The sequence below is a fragment of the Melitaea cinxia genome, chromosome 24 (genome assembly GCF_905220565.1).
Source record: "Melitaea cinxia chromosome 24, ilMelCinx1.1, whole genome shotgun sequence".
In the NCBI taxonomy this organism is placed as follows: domain Eukaryota; kingdom Metazoa; phylum Arthropoda; class Insecta; order Lepidoptera; family Nymphalidae; genus Melitaea; species Melitaea cinxia.
In genome coordinates, this window is record NC_059417.1 from 6,733,629 (window position 1) to 6,761,321 (window position 27,693).

General features: G+C 33.5%; 1 protein-coding gene across 1 annotated transcript; it reads left to right on the plus strand.

Annotated features, from left to right (window-relative positions):
- Positions 1–27,693, plus strand: LOC123665340. The gene is made up of 9 exons (XM_045599653.1): positions 1–66; positions 14,787–15,122; positions 16,300–16,456; positions 18,533–18,672; positions 19,723–19,890; positions 20,823–20,904; positions 20,982–21,018; positions 21,903–22,751; positions 23,331–27,693. The coding sequence occupies exons 2-9, from the start codon at positions 14,881–14,883 to the stop codon at positions 27,443–27,445; spliced, it is 5,790 nt and encodes a 1,929-aa protein (XP_045455609.1). The 5' UTR covers positions 1–66; positions 14,787–14,880; the 3' UTR covers positions 27,446–27,693.

Below are 27,693 nucleotides of genomic sequence, written 5' to 3' on the forward strand. Positions count from 1 at the left end.
GTTAAGTGTGTTTATAGCTACATAAAATATTGAACAATATTTATAACAACGTGCAACTGTTTATAGGTAACTGAAATTCAAATAGATTTGTGTTTTAGAATTGGTGTCATTTCCACGGCAACGCTCATTGAGGTTGGACGTGGTTCTATGTGCTCCGATTTTTATTTATTTCTATATATTTGTATTGATAAATTATTTAAATAACGTTTACGTAAGACACGCGTTGTTCGCGTCAATGTCAACGGGGCACTGACGTTGTTCGATGAATAAAATAGGTTATATAAATAATTTTAATACTGCTTTCTACGAGAAGCGTGCGACTAGCGCAATGGATGAGTGAATTCTGTTGATGATTTTTGTTTGTTACGTTCACTTTACCGACTGCGCAGAAAAGGATATGCTTTTACGAATACTTTGAATGAATATTTTTTTTGTTTTGCGCACATAATAGACAATACATTTTAATATTATGTAATTAGTATGTAAAACATTTTTATTTTAACTAAAAAATCAAATTAAGACTTTAAATTCATATAGTTTTTATATGAAAAATTATATCTATGTTGCTCACATTTATTTATATTCTTTTAGAAAATGTAAAATGATATCAAAATAGGTTTAAAGGCTGTTTATGTAAATTCTAAGACCACAATATGCCTAATTTTTCCTTCAATAAAAATAATTAAAATATTTCTAAAATCATTAAACTGACGAACATAGATGTTTAAAATAGTTTGTTTAGTCGATCGATAACAATCATTTTAATAATCATTAAAAATGTAATACAGGTTATTTAGTGACACTTTTTTATTTATTTATTGAGAGCTGGATTCGAGTCCCTCGCTCTTAGTGACACTTATATTCACAAAGTTGCCACCTCTAAAGTTGGAGTAATTTCAAAATGGAAATAAAGTAAGAAGTGAATTTTGCTTAAACATAATAACAAAAAACAACAACAATGTTTTCAGTATGTTATGAATACAAGTAATGGTTGAGGTGTGGTGTTGTCATATACCTAGCTATTAGTAATGATTAAATAATACAAAAAATATTATTAGAACAGTTTAATATATTTCTGATATTATTTACTATTTTTGTTGTCATTACAACAATATAATGTTATTATTACGTGGAATGCCCAGTGTGGTGACTATGGGCAACACACATGACGACACCAACAATTTATACTACGCCAATTCGATTTTTCGATAAGTTTGTATTTTAATGCGAACTTGATAAAATGTGTTTTTATATGTAATAAAAAAAAATGTGAAATTGCAATAAATAAATTAACTATTAAAGATACCAAATTTCAAATAAGTTTCTTAATTAATATAAAAGGTATCACGTTTTTCCCTTTTATAAGTCTCTATTGTAAAGTTCATTTTTAAGAGTTAGCTTAGTATAAATTGCTGGTGTCGATGAGTTCACGCCATTTTTGGCGCCAACTTGTTGACGCCTATGTCCAGCAGTGGACTGCAATTGGCTGAAATGATGATGACGATTATGTGGAATATATTAATTCATGTTTTTAAATCTGTTATGCTCATTGGTCAAATTAAATACACAAAAATAGAGCTAGTCATCTGGGTTATTGTATTGTTTACATCAAACGATATCAGGTAATTTTAACTTTCCTTTCTTGCATATTTTAGACTATTATTTCGTAGGTATATACGTAATGAATGAAGTTTAGTGTATTTATAGTATATCGATGCTAGCCACGTAATATCATCCAGAGTCTAATTTGTGTACGCTTAGGGGAAGAACCTTCTTGCACCGATCGGTCTCACCCTCGTAATATTCGATTGTTCTTCTAAATCAGCAGCTATCTACGTAGCAAGTTTCGTTAAATCAGTTAGTATTTTTTCCGTGAAATTGTGACAAAAATACATCCTCTCTTACAAAATTTCGTATTTATAATTTCGGTAGGATTGAAAAGTAAAATTAAATTACAAGTAAATCTTTATATTAATACATCATCTTCCTGCCCTTATCCCACTTATGTAAGGTCTAAATCTGTATATTAATACGCGAAGCAAAAACTGTACCCCCTTTTACGAAAATTGCGTGAACGGAGGAGTATGAAATTTCGCACACTTATAGTTTATGTGGAGAAGAAGTGCAGTATGCTATTTTTTTTTTTAAATTATGCTTAAAAAATACACTATAAAATTAAAAAAAAAATTACACTACCATCTATTTGACACACACGCGTCAATCAAATTGAGAATAGATTATAGATTAATATTCATCGCTTTAGCCTGTAATATCCCACTACTGGGCATAGGCCTCTTTTCCTATTTAGGGGAAGGATCAGAGCGGATATATTCCCTACTATGAGTAACGGTCGCTATCAGGTGTACATGATAACAACCGGGACCGACCGACGGCTTAACGTGCTCTCCGAGGCACGGTGGGGAGACCCACAAGGACTGCACAAACACCACGGTAAACACCTGTGTGGCCAATACAAATGTTTGTCATGTGCGAGGATCGAACCCGCAACCGCCAGCGCAACCGGCACAATCCATGGCTGTGACCGCTGCGCCAACGCGGCGTCGCTTAATCGTCGTCGATTAATATTGTTTGTCTTTATTCAATGTCAAACATAAGAACTAATACATGTTTTAACTTATAATTTAAATTAATTATGGTCAAATTTCGACCAATGGGCGACCACTAGTATATTATAAAACTAGTGTGGTGTACCGTGTAGACCATACGACTGAAGTAAAACTTCTTTAGCAATAGGCCTTCACTGCTTCTTAATAAATATACAAGTATAACTAGCCATGAGAGAAAGATAGAAAAAAAAAATTGTGCTCGCACCTCTGTCACTTGACCCGTTCGCCTCGTCCGATCAAACTTTTCGTAACGCTCTCATCACGCATTCACCAGCTTACTCCCCAAACTCAACCGTGTCTAAAGAAGTTTTACTTCAATAATGTCTCTTGTGTAAATGTTTAACACACCAGTTCGCCTCTGAATCTCGAACAATCAAATCTGGTATAATCGCTTCTTAGAAAGCTATATCATACAAAAAGGTAAAGAGCGATTTGTGTTTCAATTTTAATATTGAAGGTTCCGTACCACTGTAGGGATAAATAATCGTGTTAGTTATCTAAATTAGATAAGGGACATCCATTAATTACGTGAGCTATTTGCCGACCAGTTTAGACCCCCCCCCCCTAGGTGAGATTTAGTGAGATTTGTCTGGACCACCCCTCCCCTTACGTGAGATTGACGCTGAATATAATAGAGATTGACGGAAATAATAAACTGTTCAACTCAAAACTAAACTGTTCAAACTGTTAATTTATGAAATTAAATAATATTCAAAGCAAAAACTAAATGATTTTAATAGCCATGAGATTTATTTTAGCGGGCGAAATGAACACTCAAAATATAAATATATATTTTTAATATCTGTAATATTTTATATTTTTTGAAGTTTATGTGAGATTTTCGATTATTGGTTTAAATGAGATTTGGTGAGATTTTATCGGACCTCTCGTAACCAGTCTTACGTAACCAGTTTTTGATAACAAAATCATACTTCTTGGTTTTACCGTTATTTTATATTGTTACTTCGGTTCTTATTTCTGTTGACGAGACAATACAGCAATATGGTACAGAATACCCTAACATAAAACGAGTAACTTTTCAGGGCCCGTTTCACCGTCTCTGGATAAACTTTATCCTGTAAAATAAGCTACGAAAAGAGTTTAACAGCATGAGGTAGAATAAGCAATAAGGACCTGTTTCTCCTTAATTAATAAGCTACAACTTTTAGATTGACCTTTTCGAATAGAAATATGGCCTAAATTATGTGGAATTTAATATTATAACAGAATAATATATCAAAAACTTTTATCAGATGGATACTGTCATCTGTAAAATACCATTATCCACAACCGGTGAAACAGGCCCTAGTATTTATTATTAGTTACTAGCTGACTCGACAGACGTTGTTTTGTCTTGCCAATTGTTAAACGCGTGAAGCTTAAATAATCGTTGTTTTCTGAAAATTTACAAATGTTCCGTATAGAATATAGATAATAAAAATAAAATAAAATAATTCCGTAAGAACTTTAAAAAATAGGCTCGAATAGGTCCAGCCGTTGTCAAGTTTAGCGCTTAGCAACATATTTAGCGAATCATTTTAATTTATATTTTATATAGATATGCAGATATGGCATTGTTATGATTAGAATATGTATAGATTAGTATTTTACCTATTAAGAATACACTACCAAATTGCTATGTAGACAAAGAGTTACCGTAACAGTGACTTGATAATGCATTCGAAATGTGTTAATACAAGGGTTTTGGCTTTATTCTTCTCTGTCTCTATGTACGCTTAGATCTTTAAAACTACGCAACAGATTTTAATGCGGTTTTTTTAATAGCTAGAGTGATTCATATGAAAGTTTATATGTAAATTTTTAAGTATAATAAATTCATGATATGGTAGAGAAACACTGATAATTTTAGAGATTTCTAACGTATTTTTAGTTGTAGATAGTATTATATTTAGTATCAGTATGCACCCATAATATAATCTATATATTATACATGAAACAAAAACTTAGTTTCCCCTTTTTTACGAAAATTGCGCGGACGGAGGAGTATGGAATTTCGTACACTTATAGTTTGAATAGAGATAAAAATATATGAGAAAAAATATATGTAATCAATAAAAAAAAAAACATTTCACCCACTACTATGTATTTGACACACACAAGCATATTTATACTCTTTTGTTGATTGTCAAAGATCAGAATTGAAAAATTTAAAAAAGTTCTTTATTTTCATATTTTTTTTTAATTCAAATTTTTAATTATGCTTGAATTTCGACTACTGGGCGACCGCTTGTTGTACTAATTATGTAATTAACTTCAATAGATTCAGAATTACAACCAAAAAAAAAAAACAAATGATAATATAATTATTTTATGTATTTTAATGTTAGCAGACTATAAATATATTTTTGTTACCGGTATTTATTTTTTTGCGCATGCTTAAAATTTATAACGACATGACGCAATGAATGACTATCGGTCGATCGTGTTACCGGTAAGAATGAGGGTTCCGTTATTTATTATTATTGAATACTATTTGCTGCTCGCGGATTCACCCGCGTAATTTTAGATCTCGTGGGAATATTAGGATGATAATTTCCTAATTCGATTTCAATTTATTATCGACATAGGTAGTCGAATAATTATTCAATTAAATACGCAGTATTAAAAACAAGTCAAAAGTACTCGTAGTACCAAGCTCGAACTTAAAAAAAAAAAAAAAAAAAAAAAAGTGCGTGCTTTAGACCACACGACTGAAGTAAAACTTCTTTAGCTCCATCTATATGTATGTACATATCTGATATGTAAAATTCTCGTATCACAATGTTAGTTACCATACTCCTTCGAAACGGCTGGACCGATTTTTAAAAAATTTTGTGTGCATATCGGGTAGGTCTAAGAATCGGCCAACATCTATTTTTCATACTAATAACATATATGGCAAAACAACGTTTGCGGGTTCAGCTAGTACACACACACACACACACACACATGCTAGCTGACCCGGCGAATTTCGTATCGCCTAACACAAACTTTATCGTATGGTATTAAAGTTCAAATTGACTTTTAAGTATTATCACAAATCTTTTGTATGGGAGTATAGAAAAGTGTTGTTTTTAGACTTTTTCAGGAAATTTAAAATTTTTTTTTTAGAATTTTTCTCTCCGTAAGAACCATCCTCGTACTTCAAGGAACATTTTAAAAAAAGAATTAGCGAAATCGGTCCAACCGTTCTCGAGTTTTGCGCTTAGCAACACATTTTGCGATTCATTTTTAAATATAAGATATATAAGAGAGAGAGAGAGAGAGAGAGTAGAGAACGGAAAATGAACGGAATATATATATATATAATATATATGACACAAAATGTATGCTCGCACCTCTCTCTCTTGCCCCTACATTAATATACGAAACGTGACTCTGTTCTCTACTCTCTCTCTCTCTCTCTCTCTCTCTCTCTCTCTCTCTCTCTTTCTCTCTCTCTCTCTCTGTGTGTGTGTACTCTCTCAACTTCGGTTCGCGTCGCTCGATCACTCTTTTCGTAAAGCGCTCGTCACGAATTCACAAGTTTACTCTGTTGACTTCCCAAGTAAAGTGTGCGTAAAGAAGTTTTAATTCAAAAATAAATCATTGTAATCGGTACTTCTAGTAAAAAGTTATACATAAAAAATAGAATCGAATTTAAACTCTTCTTTTGCAATCGCTAACTATACATACGAAAATGGACCATAATGCTTGAGTGATAAGGCATTATCTACATTGTATTAGCAAGCGGTGAAGGTCTTAGAAAAACGGCCTCTTAAAATTTTCCATTGTAACAATGAATATAAATATATTAAATAACTAGCTGTGCACGCGACTTCATTCGCGTGGCATTAAAAAAATATTCTTCCATTTGCAGAGTTTCAAAATAAATAAATTTCTAAAAAAAAGTAGCGTACGTTACTCCTTATTACATCAGCTATCTGCCAGTGAAAGTCCCGTCAAAATCGGTTCAGCCGTTTCAAAGATTAGCCGGAACAAACAAACAGGCAGACAGACGTACAGACAAAAATTCAAAAAAAATGTTATTTTGGTATAATGTACCGTGCATAACCGTGCATCCATATGCATTTAGTAAAAAGCGGTTATTTTAATATTAAAAACAGACACTCCAATATTGTATATTTGTATAGATAAGTAAATTAAGTAACTGTTTTTATTCAATGTTCGGCCTTTATATTTTTATTTTTTATTTTTATACGACTTATTTTATTCATCATATATATTAACACGCTAAGATTTAAGATCTTTGCCTCCCTTTTTAGAAAAAACCTCACAATTACTCCACATAAACTATATATCATTTTATAGATAATTGCTTGCTCTACCGGCATCAATAACTAAAAAATCTATTATTGCTTTTGTTTTTGTATAATTATTAATTATTAAAATTATATAAAGTAAATTAGTCGGTAAATTTTTTAATTCTTACTTCTTTACTTATTTATTTATTAATTCATTAACTAAATAATTGCAGAGTTACAAAATAAATAAATTTCTAAAATAAAAGTCTACTACAAAAGCTATCTGCTAGTGAAAGTCCTGTCAAAATCGGTCCAGCCGTTTCCGAGATTAGCCGGAACAAACAGACAGACAGGCAGACAAAAAATTAAAAAAAATGTTATTTTGGTATATGTACCGTGTACATATATCCATATGCATTAAGTAAAAAAGCGATTATTTTAATATTACAAACAGATATTTCAATTTTTATTTATTTCTATAGATATTCTAATCTGTTTCGTATGGGGTGTGAGTTCTTTGTTATTTTCAACAACCCTTTGAGTTTTGAGACACGGGATTTTAAGCGACTTCTCGAGCGAGCGTAGTTCTATTTACTAGTCAAAATATATTTTCTTTAAATACTTTCTAGGTGGTACGTTACTGTAAAAGGTTTTATTAGCAGTATAAGATGACTCAACAACCGCTCTGGTGTAGTGGTGCGAGTAGTCGCCTAAAACACCGACGGTTTGCGGGTTCGATCCCGCTCGAGACGGATATTTGTATTTTTACAAATATTTCTTTCCGGTTTGGATTTCTGTCCTTGTGGGTCTCCCCACCGTGCGTCGAGCTATTAGGTACTGGATGTTATCATATAAATCTGTTAGCGATCCTTAGCTGTGATCCCATCGTACGATAATTCAAGCCTATGTACGGTGTACGATCCGTACCCTAGGATCGTACGCGATTTGTACGATAATTTTGTCTGTCCTACCGAAATACTGAAAAGCAGCGATTTCACCACAAATTATGAATTTGGAGCAACGAGCTTTTTGTTTTTTTTGGCCAACTGAAATTTGAAATTAGTTGAAATTTTACGATAATTAAAGCAACGACGACCTTTTTCTGGGCGACAAACAGTTGTTCAGTATTTGTACAATAATTTGAATTGACACTTGCAAACAGTTGGTCACTGTAATTTATACTTAAAAACTTGACTTTAAAAAAAAATTTGGGTGTACGATAATTATTGTTCCGAAAGGCACTTTGTCGGGCAAAAATTTCTGGTAACACTGATTGTTACTCATATCAGGAAATATATCCGCCAACCCGCAGTGGATGGCGGATACAACACGGTGGATTAAGCCCGATTCTACTCCTACACGGAGAGGGAGCCCTATGCCCAGCAGTGGAATGTGACAGGATGAATTCTATAATGTGATTCATAAAATTTTTGATCGTAAAAGTTATATTTCCTCTAGTTAGACAATTACATATATGCATATATTATACCTATATAAGTACATATGTATATTAAAACGTAAAACTGTAGTGGAAGGTTAGTTTTAGATAAGTAAGAATATAACCACAGACCACAGCAAATGAATATACTTACCTAATAAAGTTCAGTGTGTTTGTTTGATTACCGTGATACGAAGCTATCCTGCTCTTTTATGTGCATTGGTATGGACGTGTTTTCGAGGAATTTCGTAAGCAAAAAAAAATGTTACGTCATCACAAATAGAAACAGAGCAGTAACAGAAAACGTCGAATAACCTCTCATTCCTTACAAATTAGCACGTGTAAAAAACAAGAGGTGTGCTTAGTTAGCATTGCGCTTCAGCCTGTAATATCCCACTACTGGGCACGGGCTTCTTTCTCCGTGTAGGAGAAGGATCGGAGCTTATCCACCACGCTGCTCCAATGCGGGTTGGCGGATATATTCCCTACTATGAGTAACGATCGCTATCAGGTGTACATGATACCGGGACCGACGCGCGACGGCTTAACGTGCTCTCCGAAGCACGGTGGGGAGAACCACAAGGACTGCACAAACACCCAGACCACGGCAAACACCTGTATGGCCAATACAAATGTTTGTCATATGCGGGGATCGAACCCGCAACCGCCAGCGCAACAAGTACAATCCATGGCTGTGACCGTTACGCCAACGCGGCGTCTAAGCAAGCAAGTTAGCATTGAATTGATGATATTTAAATTAGATATATTATTATATTTATATTATATTTATACCAAAACTATCTGTAAATATTTAATTCTTAAGTTGTGAATTGTAAATACCTATGTATAATGTTTTATAAACTATTTTATGTAAACTAGATATATAATTAAAGTTAAAAAGTAAATACTGTTTATTTAAGTAGTATGTCTTTGATTTCGATCGTTTAGTTGTTTTGTCTGCACATAAAACACATTTTTTAGGTATATAATAAGCAAATGCAGGAGACATTAAAAACAAAAAACCGTGTGGTGTCGTGGTACACCAGATAGGAACGAAGCATAAAATATTAATTTCAAGTTCTATACGAGGTACCTATAAAGAAAATAATTATATTCAATGATACATTTTTTATTATGATTTTTTATCGATAAAAATAAAATAAAAAGTAATTTACAAAATTATCTTAACCATTATTTTATTTACAATGATTTATAAAAAGTATATAATAATTATCGAAAGAAAAATGCAAATCAAACTGCAATAATAATAACAGTCATCACTAGATACTATATATAAGATACATAAGACACTTATAGCTATTATACATGACCATACATAAGAATCTTACGCTTTTATTTAACGTTACGGACGTTTTTTCCGACTAGGGGTACCCCTCCGCAACGCCCCATAAGGAATTTTGTTCCAATAAAATATGATAAATTATAACCAAAATATAATTGGTAACTGTGTAACTATCTGTATGTGAATCTGGTTAAAGCTATGAGTTGATTATATCTGACGTAGCTGTTGACTACAGGACTGGTGGGATATTTATAGTCATATTGGTTGTAAATAATGTATCGTGTAAGTTCTGATTGAAAAGACAATGCTCAAAAAGAACCCAGGCCCGGCGCAGAAGAAAAGTAACTCAAATTATAGGTAATAATAAGTAATGAAATACTGCATAGGAGGCATCATCGAAATCAATGGCTATATGTATGAAATTGCCATTTGAATTTTTACAGGGGTAACATGAGCAGCTGGGACTTATAGTTTAATTAAAGTGCTATCTGAAAAAACAAACAAGTAACCAAGCAACCATCGGTCGTCGGTCGAAAGCGCGACTTCTCTGTCTCATTCACACGTTGTCGGAGCCAGTTATAGGCTTTTCACTTCGTGCGCGAGTGCCGCGTCGCCCGCGCAGTCCATCGACAGATTCGTTGCGATCTGTGCGTTCTTTCCTGTTATTTTAAACCGATTGTACTAAAAACGACTACCTAATTGCTGTCGGCAACAAAACACATAGGTATGATTAATCGCTGTCGGCAACGAGTCACGTCGATGCGTGTCTCGTCGATGCGTGTCTCAACAAGTCAAGACATGTAAAGAACGATTGGCCGCTTTCATAAGAAATTAAAGGCCTTCTACACGGTTGGGATCGACCGCCGACCGTGGTGTCCTTGGTCGGGTCAACCAATTTTTGTATTCATTCTACACGGTCGGTGGTTGACTCAACTTGTCATTTCTTCTCTGGTATTTGAAGCGATGGCTCCTTGCATTTTTAACCGACTTCCAAAAAAGGAGGAGGTTCTCATTCGACTGTATATTTTTTATGTATGTTACTTCAGAACTTTTGACTGGGTGGAGCAATTTCGACAAATTTTCTTTTGATCCAAAGGTGGTTTGTGTCATTTGGTTCCATTTAAATTTATTTGAGATCTAACAACTACTTTTCGAGTTATATCTAACATTGCGTTTTTACTTGACGCTTGTTTCGTCGACCTACGTTGTATTATACCGCATAACTTTCTACTGGATGTACCGATTTTGATAATTCTTTTTTAACCGACTTCCAAAAAAGGAGGAGGTTCTCAATTCGACTGTATTTTTTTTTTTTTTATGTATGTTACATCAGAACTTTTGACTGGGTGGAGCGATTTCGACAAATTTTCTTTTAATCGAAAGGTTGTGTGTGCCAATTGGTCCCATTTAAATTTATTTGAGATCTAACAACTACTTTTCGAGCTATATCTAATAATGCGTTTTTACTTGACGCTTTTTTCGTCGACCTACGTTGTATTATACCGCATAACTTTCTACTGGATGTACCGATTTTGATAATTCTTTTTTTGTTGGAAAGGAAATATCCCTAGTTTGGTACCATGATACGGATACCAGGATCTGATGATGGGATCCCAGAGAAATTGATGGGAATTCTTGAAAATCCGCAATAACTTTTTACTGGGTGTACCGATTTTGATAATTCTTTTTTTGTTGGAAAGAAAATATCCTTAGTTTAGTACCATGATAAGAAAACCAGGATCTGATAATGGGATCCCAGAGAAATCGAGGGAACTTCTTGAAAATCCGCAATAACTTTTTACTGGGTGTACCGATTTTAATAATTTTTAATTTAATTGAAAGCTGATGTTTGTCATGTGGTCACATATAAATTTCATTGAGATCTGATAACTACTTTTTGAGTAATCTTTGATAACGCGCAGTTACTTGAGTATTTTTTAGTCGATCTACGTTGTATTACTCGTCGATGTAATTGAAGTCGGTTTTTTTTCGTTTGCGAGCAAACACAATTATTTGTTGGAAAGGGGATATCCCTAGTTTGGTACCATGATAAGGAAACCAGGATCTGATAAAGGAATTCAAGAGAAATCGAGGGAAACTCTCGAAAATTTGCAATAACTTTTTACTGGATGTACCGATTTTGATAATTTTTAATTTAATCGAAAGCTGATGTTTATCATGGGGTCACATATAAATTTTATCGAGATCTGATAACTACTTTTTGAGTAATCATTGATAACGGGTAGTTACTTGACTATTTTTTCGTCGATCTACGTTGTATTACTTGTCGATGTAATTGAAGTCGTTTTTTTTTTCGTTTGCGAGCAAACACAATTATAAAGCAACAGAAGGTGGGTTTGGCAATAACTTTTTTATGCTAAAGTGAAGTGAAGTTTTTTGGTTCTTTTCTTTGTATAGATCGGATCCAATGTCCCAAAGACATGGCAAATTAATATATAAAGATATAAATTCGGTCAGAACCTCTCGTTCGTGGCGTTCGTTTTGCGAATCCATTGCAATACGTGATGTCATGCGCCCGTAACTATAGATAATACACCTAAACTAGCTACCCGTGACGACTGACAAGCGCAAACTGAAGCGCTCGCGTCGGCCGACAGCGTTCCACACGGTCGGGACATGGTCGGGACCGACCACGAACGTAGGCTGTCGCGAGAGATGCTCTCGCGACCAAGGCCGTTGACATCAACCAAATATTGGTCGGGTCAACCGTTTTCCACACTATCCATTTTTATGTCAACTCGACCAAGGACACGATGTTCGGCGGTCGGTCCCGACCGTGTAGAAGGCCTTTTATTGTGAAATTGTTACGCAACTTTGAAATTATTGCGCAATTTTAAAATGATTATGCAACTTTAAAATTATTAGGCAACTTCGAAACGTATATAAATCATCGTATAATAATCATCGCGCATCCCGCATCATTTTTGGTACATATCGTGTTAGACATAGAGAATCGATGACTTTTAAGCGTAATTATTAAAATGACAAGTACATTCATATCGTGTTTTTAGTTCTATCATCCTATTATCTTGTAAAAGTAGTTGGGATAGTAGAGAAGTTGCCATAAAAATGTCATTATATATGTTGCAGTCAGAACTCTTAACCAGTCAAAAGTACTATTGACTAGCGAAATCAGTCAAAAGTACTTTTGACTGGACAAGTTGGTCAAAAGTGGTTTTGACTGAAAATAATTGGTTATTAGTACTCTTGACTGCAAATTCGCAGTTAAAAATACTTTTGACTGACGCTCTCCGTCAAAAGTATTTTTAACTGCAAAAAAGCGTCAGTCTCGTTAGATGTGAATAAATTTAGTCAAATGATCCTGATAAACCATAATAAATTTATGCCCGCGATCTTCTTGCGACTGCATGTCAATCAAATCGATTTTTCGGCAGCGGCTGTTCATTTCAGTGTGCAGGATCGGTTTCTAAACCTGACCCATCCTTTTCTTGCTTTTCTTCCTTTGGCATACTTCGCACATTGATAAATATATATTAATCATTTCTTTTGTAATATTAGCGTACTTTTTTGCCGTTTCATTTTTAAGTCTATCGCGACCACCATGCCCTATAGAAATATGAGCAGCATCAATAATGTCGTAGATTTCCTCAGCCGGCAAAAATATTTGACAGGTTCTGTGTTTGTAACTCATTTTTTCATACCACAAACTTCAATGTGTTAAAGCGTTGTAGTCTACTGTTCTGTAATGGTGTTTCCTTCTCATTAAATTTCGCGTCTTTCGCATCCATTGCAACCTTTTTAAATTTTTCTTTTGTCTTCACATTGAAATAACTATCTTTTATATCTTCCATCGCTAAAATTCTTGGCAAAAAGCCTTCTTTCTTTTCGTAGTCACTCATTTTTGTTCTAATATCAGCACGTTCTCCAGTAATAATGAGTAATATAAAAGTTTATATGTGCGTTTGTCGTTATTTTTATCGACCACCCTAACTTTTTAAGAGTTTTGACTGATACAACCAGTCAAAACCACTTTTGACGGAATCATTTAGTCAAAAGTATTTTTAACCAGCTCCATTGGGCAAAAGTACTTTTAACTGTTATTTTAGTCAAAAGTATTATTGACTAAAGCAAACGGTCAAAAGTACTTCTGACTGATTTTGCTAGTCAATAGTGCTTTTGACTGGTTAAGAGTTTTGACTGCAACATATACACTCTTAAACCACAACTGTATCTGTTTACTGTTCCTTTTACTAATACATTATGTTACCTCTAAAATCTCGAGTAGCAATGTGGCGCAGATGTTAAAATTCGAATAGCAATTTCACACATATAGCCACTGATTTCGATGATGCCCCCTATGTAATATTTAATTACTTATTTTTACCTATATTTTGAGTTACATTTCTTTTGCGCTGGGCCTGGGTTTTATTCTCATACTTCATGAGCATTGTCCTTTGTTGTTCAAAACTCGTTCGTCGAAGTTACCATGAATTTTGAAGTTACTAGCAAGGGGCCTTCTCAACTGAAATAAAAAAAACAACAAAATTTGGTGGGTACAATTTATATTTCACCATATTTGCTCACTGAAATCATCGATATATGAAAAACACTTGATTGCAAGTTTGAGTTTGCTACCACTTTTTGGTCGAACATTGCAGTTGCAGAATAGCAATACTTTTCTAAGCCTCGAATGTTCTGTGTTCGATTCTTCCAAGATTCTTTTACCTCACTATAAACTAAATAAAAACAAACGTTCTTTATAGTTATTGGCCGACGTTTGTCATTACTGTCACAAAATCAAAGCTGCATAAAACACAGGCAAGATCTATAAGAAAACTAGCTGACCGTTGACCTGAAACGTTGTTCTGCCATATTTATTAATCTTCTCCACCCCCCCCCCCCCCCTACAACTTAGTTGTATAAAAAATTGATGTTGTTCGATTCTCAGACCTACCCGATATGCACACAAAATTTCATGAGAATCGTTTAAGCCGTTTCGGAGGAGTTTAACTACAAACACCGCGACACGAGAATTTTATATATTTATTTTGAAACTTAATATAAGATTTTTTTTTAAATTTTAATGAGATTATAAAATTCCTAAAAAAAGTTGTTGTTTAGTGATATTAAAAATTACTTTTAAAAACAATTAGTTGCAATAAATATTTATTCTAAGTATATTTTTTTCACAGATGAGTAGCAGCGTCTTATGCTAAACTTGGCAAAAGTATGAAATCTCATAAGTTAAAGCTGGTAAACAATACATGAAAATTTAAATGCTTCATCATGCAAGAACCAGAAACTATTGCGTTAGACTCTAATCCAACAACGGCAAACACTGTAGAACTTGTTGAAACAAATTTAAACTTAGTAAATGATGAAAACAAACCTAAAGTACAAGAACTGGATAAGTTTAAGAGGAGACTCATTAGAGCTATTGCCAGACTTACGCACGTAGAGAAGAAACCTGAAGAGGAGATTTGGTCGGAACTTAAGAAGGAGACAAATTGTGATTGTAAATTACTGTGGTACGTTGTAGAACTGTACGATGTAGAATTCTACTTTTTTTATACAACTAGGTAGGCTAACAAGCGTTAGGCTCACCTACTGGTAAGCAATTATTATTTACCTTAGCTTATAGACCTGTAACATCAGAAGAACTCCCCCTACCCCCCTCAAGATCTCTGGTCACCTTAATCACCACAGGAACACAACACTTATTTATTTGTTTATAGTAAGGTTATGTATGTATGTATGCATTTATATATGTATTTTGTATAAGTATTATTATGTTTATATTTGTATGTAAGTTTATCATATAACTGCACTAACTACCCTGTCTCGAGCTAAATATTAATTTATCCTTCCTTTACTTGGGTTGTCTGGGAGAAATGGCTAAATAACCATAAATCCGCCTACTGTGCTTCACAGTCTGTAACTGTCTTTAAGTATGTTTGATGCTAAAAATTTGGTTGTGGTGTACAATATAGTATAAATAAATAAACACTGCTTGAAAGTAGTATCATTTAGCTGTGATCTTCTATGAGGTAGAGTTACTTCTCCACTTGGGTTGTTCCAGATTTTGAGCAGATATTTCCTGCTGTGCTCAGATTAAATAAAAACCTGTAAATAAAAAACTGTAAGATTTATATTTACATATGATAAAATTTTAATCATACATAATTGATTCAACAAACAGTAGTATCTTGGTCATCAGTCTCTTACGTTGTTTGACTAAATATTACGTATCAGTGATAGAAATTTTGTACACAGATTACAGCCTATAAACCATCTATTGTGTTAGCAGAAAACGTGTTGCTCAAAATTGGGAGCAGCCCGACTAGGGAAGTACCTCACATCTTACAGAAGATCTAGCTAAGAATACTGCACTCAAGTAATGTTCTTTCTGTGGTAAATAAGATAGTCAAAGCTCCTGGCTTGGGGTTAGGGTTGGGAAATGCTTGTGATACTCCTGCTATTGCAGGCGTCGGTAAGCTAAGGTATCCATTTATCATCAGGCGGACCAAAAGAAAATACAACTAATGCCGTTTGCTGCTTCCCTGTTTACGGCTGTACGACTTACGGCATAAAGACAGCGGTAAATTACTCATTCTGATTTTAAGTATCTAAAGATTCATAATATAGGTTAGAAACAAAAGTTAATTTTCTTTTATCAATTGTTTTTACAATATTCTTCTTTGACAGGATGCGTATGCGTACGCTAACAATAAAGAAATTAAAGCGACTCCTAGCAGCCAGTGACCGTAATGAAAACATCTCGAAGATAGCACAACTCTCTGTGACTGATTGGCTATTGTTCGACCTCGTCCTGGTGCATGAAGATGTCGACGTTATTGGACTGGTAATAGAGACTATTATCCCATTTCCTTCGTAGAGGGAATTTATATGTAGGGGAATATTATTGTACATATGTCCTGCACAAAATTTAAAGCAGCCCGACTGGGGAAGTACCTCGAACTTAAAGAAGATCTGATCAGAAATCTGAGGGTGCAAGGTCTGGGCTATATGGTGGATGCATTAAGACTTTTCAGTCAAACTCTCTCAATTTTTGTTATTCTCAATTCCTTGATTGTCTCATCAGCTGTTGACAGTATAAATCCGAATCGATGGTTTTGCTTGGCAGTAAAAGTTCATAATGAATTTCCCTTCCAACCCCACCATAAACTCAACATCATCGTATTGCGTGTCAACCCGGGTATCGCGATAGTCTGTGCAGCTTGACCGACCTTTGACTACGATCTCTTTCATACATTCTTACCGTAGGTGATCCATATTTTGTCACCAGTGGACAATCTCTTCAAAATTTGTTCGATATTACGTCTTAAGATCGCAAATGAGTACACGATCCATCAGGTTTCTTTCAAAAGTTCACCCATATATCGAGCTTTTATAATTAGCCAGCCTTTTTCAATTGGGTTAAAACTGTTTTATGGTCAATTCTCAGATCTTCAGCTGTATCGTAACGACGCAAATGTCGATCTATCTCCATTTTTTCAAAAATGATGTCGCGTTTACCCGTAACTGGGAGAACCGAGCGTAATGCATCTTTGACGTCAAAACTTCCTAACTGAAAACGCTTAAACCAACTTTGTGCTATTCTTACTGACACTGCATTAGGTCCACGATAAATGCCACGATTTTTTTCCCAGTTTGAGTTGCATTTTCTTCTTTTTTAAAGTAAAAATTTATTATTTACTGAATTTCTTGGTTAGGGCTATTCACCCATTATCGCGGCCAGAAAAACAAAAGAAAAGTGGTGGTAAACTGTTTTTTACTTTTAAATTTCATTTTTAAAATCTCAACCGGTATCAACACCAGTTACAAACAATACAACCAAAAATATTTTATTGCAACTTTCAACTAAAAACTACGAAAACACCTTTTCCCGACCTATTCTGTCATCATTAATGCATCTGTTTTCTGTATATTATCTGATTGAGCCTCTCTTGTCCTTGTGGGTCTCCCCATTGTGCTCGGAGAGCACGTTAAGCTGTCGGTCTCGGTCGTTATCATGTACACCTGATAGCGATCGTTACTCATAGTAGGGAATATATCTGCCAACCCGCATTGGAGCAGCGTGTTGGATTTAAGTTTCGATCCTTCTCCTACATGGGGAAAGAGGCCTATATCCAACAGTGGGATACAGACTGTATGAAGCGATGTGTTAACAGTTAGTAGAAGTAGGCTTTAGCTAGCACTGCTTGCTAGGCTTGTGTCAGTTGAGATTGATGACAAATTTACATTCACTTCAAATCACCACACCAATACAGGTTTAAACAATTCTTCTCACAAATACTACTAACATAATATGAATATCGACGCCGATAAATACACTGACGCGCCAGTTGATCCTACGTTTCGTTTCGATCAATAGTGATGCTTTTTGTACTACTGAATTTCGCTCTATTTTTTTTTTTTTCACTTTTTGTATAATAATTTGTGGCTTTAAATAATAACTAAATAAAAAATGTATTTTAATTATAACATGATGATAATAAAGAATCGAGAAAAACTTGTTTTGACACATACCTATTTAAATTGTATGCATATTCCCAATTGGCCAAGAGGCGTGGATTAGCTAAGTGTGTTCAGCAAGGGCTCCCTGATTTTTTAATGGGTATATACTCTAGAATTGTTTTGACATATTCACGATTAATATTGTTACTCGTTAGGCAATTAAAAAAGAATTCAGTATAAAGAGTATCAAATTAAAAAAAAAAAAAAAAAACTAAATAAGAGAAAGTACACAAAAAATTAAACGCCTCAAGAAAAACCATTATCTTAAAACTGAAGTATTGTTTTAATTGTGATTTTAATTTCCATAGTAATGGTTGATCTATCAGGGTATTCTTTAATTGTCTATTATAGGTGCAATGACACAAAATATAATAATGTATTATTGTCTAACTTGTTAAAGGACCTGCCAAGGGAAAATGGCAAGGATCTACCCATTCTAGATGATTTATTCCGACTCGTACTTAAACACAGAATCGAATATCTCTCCGGGGACCCGTTGATACTAGCGTGGCATGATTTAACTGTAGAATATAATAGTCGGTGAGTAAATATTTGTTAATACTTATTTAATAAATAAATAAATCATATTATAAGAAAACCAACATTCAATTTTTATAGGCTGTATTATTAATGGCTTAATCACATTACGTTTACAATCGGACGTCTAAAATCGTGTTAAAAACAATAAGTTTAATCAATCTAAAAATAAGTTTTTAAAGTCTAAGCGCATTATACAGTAATTAAACCTTAAATAAAAAATATTTATATCAAATAAATAACTTTTATTTTTGTATGGGTACGCTGTGTGGTTACGGCATTAAGAACATAGCCACTCCCCCTCTTCCCCGTGTAGCCACGGGCAGAGAACTGTGGAAAATATAGTAATTGTAAAATAACCTGGTAATTTCAATCTTAAACTTTAATCTTAAGCTGTGTGGCTACGGCAGTAAGCCACCCCCTCTGTTCCCGTGGGTGTTGTAAGAGACGACTAAGGGATAATACAGTTCCACTACCACATTGGAACTTAAAAAGCCGACTGATGGCGGTATAACCATCCAACTGCTGGCTTTGAAATACATAGGCCGAAGACGGGCAGCAGCGTCTTCGGTGCGACAAAGCCAGCCCTGCGGTCACCAACCCGCCGGCCTAGCGTGGTGACTGAGCAAAACACATGAGTTTACTCCATTTTTGGCGCGAACTTGTGGAGGCCTATGTTCAGCAGTTGACTGTATTAGGCTGAAGTGAGTGAGTGAGTGATTTTTGTATAGTAGTAGTCGAACGACGGCTACCGCGTAACTATCAAATGAATCAAAGCTGTATATTTAAAAGTCCGCGCACACCAAGAGCGACGTTGCATAATTGGTTCAATGTTGTCATATCGCTTTTGATATTTGAAGCTCACATTTCTTGCATAGTCTCGTACTTTATGCAAGAAATGTATGTATAAATAAAAATATATTATAAATAGTTCTTATTATAAAAATTATGAAAGTTTATCCTCAAAAAATACGTAAATATCATATATTTGTAGTATATAAATTAAAAAGACAATTGTATATATACTGTAAAAATTTAAATAAATTTTATTAGTGGGCGTAAGTGTTCCCCAATGTTACTACAGCGTCGTTGGTACCAATTGAAGAAGCAGGTACGACACAAGTTCTACAGCTTTTGGTACGAATATCGAGGAGCGTGGAAGAAGTTACAACAAGCGGAGAAATTTAAGCCTACGGAATTGGAAACAGAAATTGCAAAACAGTTAGTATGCTGTATTCTTGTGTTATGAAATATTTTTGATATATTGTATCGATTTTCAAGATTTTTTTTGTGACAAAGTCCTTTAATAGATTCTATAACATTTAATTCAAAAGAGTAACTACGCAGTTTCTTAGTGATTTTTCTCACAAGAATCTACATTCCATGGCAGCTTCCCAACTCTCAACTGTAATGAATTTCTTAAAAACGACTTAAATGATGATTTAATTGTACTTTTACACCTTATTGTATAAAGTTATTTTTGATTTTAATTCATTTTTAACCGACTTCCAAAAAAGGAGAAGGTTCTCAATTCGACTGTATTTTTTTTTATGTATGTTACATCAGAACTTTTGACCGTGTGGACGGATTTCGACAAATGTTTTTTTAATCGAAAGGTGGTGTGTGCCAATTGGTCCCATTTAAATTTATTTGAGATGTAACAACTACTTTTCGAGTTATATCTAATAATGCCATTTTACTTGACGCTTTTTTCGTCGACCTACGTTGTATTATACCGCATAACTTTCTACTGGATGTACCGATTTTGATAATTCTTTATTTGCTGGAAAGAAGATATCCCTAGTTTAGTACCATGATAAGGAAACTAGGATCTGATGATGGGATCCCAGAGAAATCGAGGGAACTTCTTGAAAATCTGCAATAACTTTTTACTGGGTGTACCGATTTTAATAATTTTTAATTTAATCGAAAGCTAATGTTTGTCATGCGGTCACATATAAATTTTATTGAGATCTGATAACTACTTTTTGAGTAATCTTTGATAACGCGTAGTTACTTGACTATTTACTACTACTACTCGTCGATATAATTGAAGTCGGTTTTTTTTTCGTTTGCGAGCAAATACAATCATTTAAAATATTTTTTATTTTTGTATATGTAGGTAACTTTTGACATATTCATTTTTATTACAGTTTCATGTTCATCATTACGGATCGATTTATACCATGGGAACAATTGATTGAAGAACGGAAAGTTTACTTATTTTCCGATTTTGTAAGCATTTTTTTTTAATAAGCAAAATTACATGTTTATTTTAAATCACGTAATAATAACGTTTTTGTGTATTTTAGGAACGTCTGCAACTATTAAAGAAGAAAGACACATCTGGTAAGTAAGGACGCTTACTTATTTACTTATTCTAGTAACATAACCTGAGTTTTTCAACCTGGTTTTCGTGGTATTTTCAGCGTGTCATTACGCATATTTTCATATATACACAGGCAGAATCTGGCGTTTTATTATTAAGTACCTGGGTAACCGAGCTTAGCTCGATATTTTTAGTAAATCGTGAAGGATTAGTAGAAGAGAGAGTTAAAATGATTTGCTGCCGGTTTGGATGAAGTCTTTTTTAATAATGAATTACCGCACGATGTGTAACAAAGGCAATGTATAAAATAAAAATAAAAATGACGGCAAATTAAAAATTGATACAAATTACAAATTACAAGATTTAGAGTAATTGCTTCTCAAAAACTGATAGGCGCTCCAACACATCGTGTTTTTTGGAAATCATATTTAAGTACGAATTACATATTTATTAAATATGAATAATATTTTTTTACCGACAATAATAAAAAATATAAATAAATATAAAAATCAAAAATAAAAAAATAATAATGAGAAAATATGAATAATATTTTTCGATTTTACCGACATAATAATGAAAAATAAGAACTGGCTATTTAAATAAAAAATAACGAGTGCAATGAGAAAAAAAACGAAAGAATAATAATCGATCTGCAAATTTAAGTATTTAAACCGTGATCTTTTCGGTCGATCGCGACCGACCGATTTTCCACCTGAGCTATTACAACTTTATTGAGAAGTGCGAAATTTACCTTTGTATTCTAACGATATTGTAGCCATTTTTTTCATTGTCTAAAGAATTGCTCGTTTAATAGTATTAGATATAGTTAAATTTATAATTTTGTTTCATACAGTTTTCATTAATTTCTTTATAGATTTTGTTAATAATAAAATATTTATTTCAGAAAATGAACCAGATATTCTACTAATAGAACCTAGAGTAGAAACAATAGATTTAAGAGTTGAATCAGATGAGGATTCTAAATGCTCAAATGATTCAGTAAGTGAAAATAAATACAATGCCTATTTTAATAACGCGATTGAAAAAAATACTTCAAAAACGAAAACATTCATCAAAACTGAAACTATTTACGATATATGCGATGAAGACGGAGTCAGTGCACTAGAATCGGTGTATATACCACTAGAACCCAATGTTAATTTAGCAATTAATAATAAAAATAAAGAAATAATGTCATCTAATTTTGAACAAACAAATGAAGCTCATGATGAAATAAAAGACTCAAACAAGGCAATCGAATGTGTAGATACAGATTTAGAGAGCGAAGTAGAAGAAACGAGTTTTGATACTGATCATAACCATGTCAAAGAGTCTGGCCATAAAGATTCAAATCAAAATATAGACTTCAATCAGCAAAAAAATGTTATAGAAACACAAGCTGTTGTAAACAACGAATTTGTAATGCCAAAAATAACATGCATTACAAGTAATGCAGATATAATTGAGATCGATTTAACTGATGACACTCCTGCTGGGGTAGACAATATCGAAAAAAAGGATTCCGGTGAAATTTTACGTCACACACATTATAACACAGAAATTGATAGTACGCCCGTACAAGTTAAAGATTCTAAGCATATCTCTGAAGATAAAAAAGAAATTGTAATCGAAAGAAAAATTGAAAATATGCCAAATTTTTTTGATCACGAAGTCACAAATGATGTTCTTTTGATAGATGGTATTGAACTGGAAGATGACGGAATTGAATACATCGAAGACGAAGATTTAACAGGTATAAATATACACCTTAATGTATACAATTCTTCTCTATGTGTGTTTGCCACCTAATTCTTATAAAATGGCTGTATCGATTTGTTTGAAATTTTATGTGTAAAATATCATAATTGGACCCAGTAGGTGGCGACGCTATCACTATCTCAGCAATCAAATTTGGTACCTGCAATTCCGGGTAGGACAACGTCTATTGAGCTCGCTACTATTTTGTATAAAACGTGATAATTTGTTTAAATTAGTGAATGCGTAAATTTCCGTTTTTGTTTTCTATCTTCATTTATCAACCAATAAATAAAGAACATAACGATATTTCGTCATTTTGGATATCTTTTAATGACAGTTTTATATATTGATGTGTAGTATACTATATATGTTTAGTATACTATATAGGTTTTTTTTTTGTTAAATGAATGTTGTTACATTTTCTTACTAAGCAATAATATCCCTTATGTGGTAATGTAGGTATATTATTATATTTTTACCAGTTTATAGTTTTTGTTTTGCTTCTATAAATCGTATGGTATTTAATAACAATGTTTGTATAAATTAAGTAAAAATATCAACATTTTTTTTTCAGAACATAAAATAGTACCAAAAACAGAACTGGATGAACAACATGAACCAAAATCTACTTTAACAGAAGATGATGATACTCCGAAAATAGATCTTAAATTATTACTTACGCCGGTAGTGTATACGAAAAAACTGGACGAAATGAATGTGTTTCGTTTTTTCGAATATACAAATGTGAAAGACAAACGCGTAATAGAAATTGCTGATTTTGAAAGTAAACCAGTAGATAAAAAATCTTTCAAAGTAAATGATATTTGTGATGAAAAAGGTTTGGACGTCGATAAATCAACTGATACAGACGCAGACTGTTTTAAAGAAGAACAACAATTAATAAAAACTACTAGTTGGCTTTTTCGTAAGCCGAGAGTTAAAAACTATAATCCTATACAATTATGTAAAAATCCAGACTTCAACACGCGTTTAAAAAGATTGTCACCAGGTTTTCTTAGCTCCCCACGTAATAGACAGTTGCTCGCACAATGTAAACCATTAACTGTCGATGTTCATAAGTCATTTGAATCGAAACTAGTAAACGACTCTTTACTATTGAAAAAAAGTTATTTTTTGAAAGCGAAAGAAACTGAAAACGAAATTGTATCTGTGGAAAAAACTGTTATACCATCAGAGGTACCTGGTCAGAGATTAGAGTGTATCCAAGATACTACAGATGTCACTAGTAATCCATCAACATCCACAATTAGTCAAGGAAATAAATCTGTAGATGGAGTCAATGTTTCACCTGTAATGTGCCCACCTGAAAGAAAAAAAGTTATAAGTCTTCCCGACATAGACCAGATACGTCGTGCAAATGAAAAATTACTGATAGCAGAGGTGACTCCGCTTCTGGCTTCAAACGTGACTAACATACCTCCAGTCACAATAGTTCAAGAGAATAAATCAATGGAACAGAATTCACAAGTTGATAAGGATATCAAAATAGAACCGGAACTAAAGGTTTTAGATAATGCAACGTGTACAACCGATATAACTGTTAAGGATTCGCGTGAAACAGAAAATGAAGATAAGAGTGAGACTAATAACGAGAGTATGGAAATCGTACCTAGTAATATGAACATTGAAAAACTAAGTTATTACCAAAAAAAGAAATTAGGTGTTAAAGTACGAAAAGTCGCGTTGTCATGGACTCCAAAGCTAATGTCTACTACAGTAAATAACTACCCAGATGATCGTCTTTTAGCACGTGACACTGTGGAAAGAATTATAAACGTCTGTAATGGAATAAATATGCCCTTGCAGAAAAAATACTGCTATGGTTACAAGAAAAAGTGTTCAGCTAAAAAGCCTTTAATCAAACAAGCGGATTCACTAAAATGTCAAGAATTGCAAACAACTAATGAAGAAAATATGCCAGAAAATCCCAATGAGCAGCAATCAGAGCAAATAAATGTTCAACTTTCAGAATCAAATAACGTAATTAATAAAAATGATCATGTTAGTCAGACACAAGAAAATGATGGAAATAAGAAAAAAAGGGTAAGAAAAAGAAAAAAACACAATTATTGTTGCTGGGCGCGTGCGAAGTTAGATTATTGGAATAACAAACAAAGAAAACACTTTAGACTACCTCACGAGTGTCCTCAATATAAATGTATATGCTGTTGTAATTTTGAATACTGTGATGAATTAAGAAGAAGGAATAGGGGACAGTTTCTAAACATTGCACCGTGTCTAAATCTACTTTCTGACGATGACAGTGATCATAACGTTGATAAAATAAACGAGAGTGTTAATAAATTACAAGTAATCCATCATCAAAAATTAAAGCAAACTCCAAACATAGTCGATATTGGTACTAATACAGATTATGATGCAGATTTTGAAAAAAGTTATGCAGAAAATTATGCAGAAAATTTGAATAATTTGAATGATTGTATTTTAAGTCAGCCTATTATATCTAGCGTTACTTCTTTAGCGAAAGCAGAGTGTAGTAGTAATGCCACTCAGACATACGATTTTAGGGACGTGACCTGTGGACCTGAGCCACGAGTGACCTTACCTTCTACCACTGATATTCCGAATATGTCAGAAACAGCCGTACCATTAAATACCTCTATTGAAGCTACTCAATTAGAAGTACTTTTAAATAAAGACACATTTCAAAAAATTCAACCAAAATGTAAGACTAAAATTTGTGCACCTTTAATTGTCCCAAAAATATTACCTTTGGATCAAAATGTTTTGAAAGCCAGTAGTTTGGAATTACCAAATTATAATACGTCAGCAATAAAAGTAACATCACCAAATAAAGGAACAGTTTTTAATAAAAAAGTTACCAGCAATAGAGCTCAGAAACCCATTACTTTAGGTGAAAATAAAATATTACTGTGCTCAGTCAAGCCATTGAGTATAACGAATATGGTTGATGTTACACATTTAGCTAATAATTTTACGCCAAAAAATGCCAACTCTATTATAGATCCTACAAAGCTTATACCAAAAGGAGCACACTTAGTGTTATTACCTAACCAAGAGTTGGTAGTCTCTGTTGATCCTGGGACCGAATTAGATCCGACTAAAATAACTCACCTACCCGCTATTTTGGCTTCCGTCCAACAGCAGCTTTTCAGTGCAGGTATTATCAATCAGTCACCAAACAGCGAAAATCGTAAAACGAACGATGTCGTTCAATTATCTGATGATAAAAAAGAAAGTGCAAAAGTGGACAGATGTCAAGATGATTCAAAAATAGAAAATTTAAAAATGTCTTCTGAAATTGAAGTTAAAGAACACATCAGCAATTTTGAAGAACACATTGCTTACAATCAAATAATTAAAATAAATAGACCTGAACAACTTTCTGAATTTCTGCAAATTCACCCCAAACATTCCGGTTTTTGTAATGAAATAATTAAAACAAATAATTCGAATCGTACAAGTGAAGATAGATTTTTAAATGTATTAAATAGTGAAACCGTCTCTCCTTTCTTCCGAGAAACGGTTTCGGATTTAGACACTAACAATACGAAAACAAGTGAAATTAATGAAGTTACTAGGGATTCAGAAACAGATGCCAGCAGTGAAAAAGTTGCACCAGTAAACAGCATATCAAACGAACGTGAAAATAATGAAGTTATGGATGGCTCCAAATTAGACCAGTTTACCAAAGATGACTTAAAAGAAACTACAGCAAAAAAGACTATATTGTCAGACCTTATGGAAATGTCTGGCATCTCTCTAGAAGATACAGCTAATATTGAAACTCCTTTAATACAACAACCCACTTTACAACCAGCTATAAGGCCTCAAGAATTTATTACGGCGCGTTTAAGTCTACCTAGTGAGATAAAGGGTGATAGAGACAATTCACTACTTAGTAATATCTACGTTCAAGCTGCGCTAGTAAAATATCCAGATTTACACATTGTATATTCCTTTGAAGATTTGAGATACGCTTATGCAAACAATGGTCAGTTTTATAAAATGGACACCGAATCTGGTATTATTGCACCCATTAATGTATGTATTAAAAAACAAATGTATCAGAGGAAATCAAAGGTCAGAACTATGCATAAATCTGTAATTGATTTAACTGAAGACGATATAGAGGATAGTAAACTGTCCACTTTAGAATCGAAATCAGAAGAAAATAAAGATACAAGCGATGTATCACAAAACAACGCGAAACCTATAAAATTGTTCAAAAATATTCACCCATCAATATTAAAGAGAAACTTAAAAACTGTTAGTGAACAACCGAAAAGATTTCGAACACCTAATTTAAAAAGAAAAAAAGACATTAATTTAATTAATCAAGATAATATTGATGAATCTAAAAGAACAAAATATGCTGAAAACGAAAAAACAAATACTAATTCAGATTCCGATGACGAACCCTTATCACTTAAAGCCAAACGTATTCGAACAATTTTGGAAGATCAATCAAAGAATGTAGATGAAAATGTTGGTGAAAATATAGAAAATTATCAAGAAATGCAAATAATGCAGTCGAATTATGAAGAAGTTAATTTTAAAACATTCTCTGCCAAAGTTCCTACACAAAACCAGCCAGAAGATATTGATTCAAATCTTCGTGAGCAAATAGTTTTCCAATTTAACAACGAAGAATCTTCTGATGAAGACTGTATTTTAGGTGTATAATCACTTCAGCCTATCGCAGTCCTCAGACATACTCTCTCCATCAGACATAGGCCTCTCCAAACACGCTCCAAAACCTTGAGAGATTTTCGCAAGCCTCATCCAACCGCCACCGGTCCATCTTACGTAGTTTGTTGGTCCTCCGGGCCGAAGCACTTACCACACTGTGTTTGCAACTCCAGTTGTATAATAAATAAGATTATTTTTCGAAATGCTTAAAACAATTTTTATAAAGATGTTACTAATGTAAA

Excerpts from the sequence above, each read along its gene's own strand:
- LOC123665340 (XM_045599653.1), top strand. The coding sequence starts at position 14,881 with ATGCAAGAACCAGAAACTATTGCGTTAGACTCTAATCCAACAACGGCA. Across the intron at positions 15,123-16,299 it reads TGTGATTGTAAATTACTGTG|GATGCGTATGCGTACGCTAA; the intron begins GTACGTTGTAGA and ends CTTCTTTGACAG. Across the intron at positions 22,752-23,330 it reads CGAAGACGAAGATTTAACAG|AACATAAAATAGTACCAAAA; the intron begins GTATAAATATAC and ends TTTTTTTTTCAG.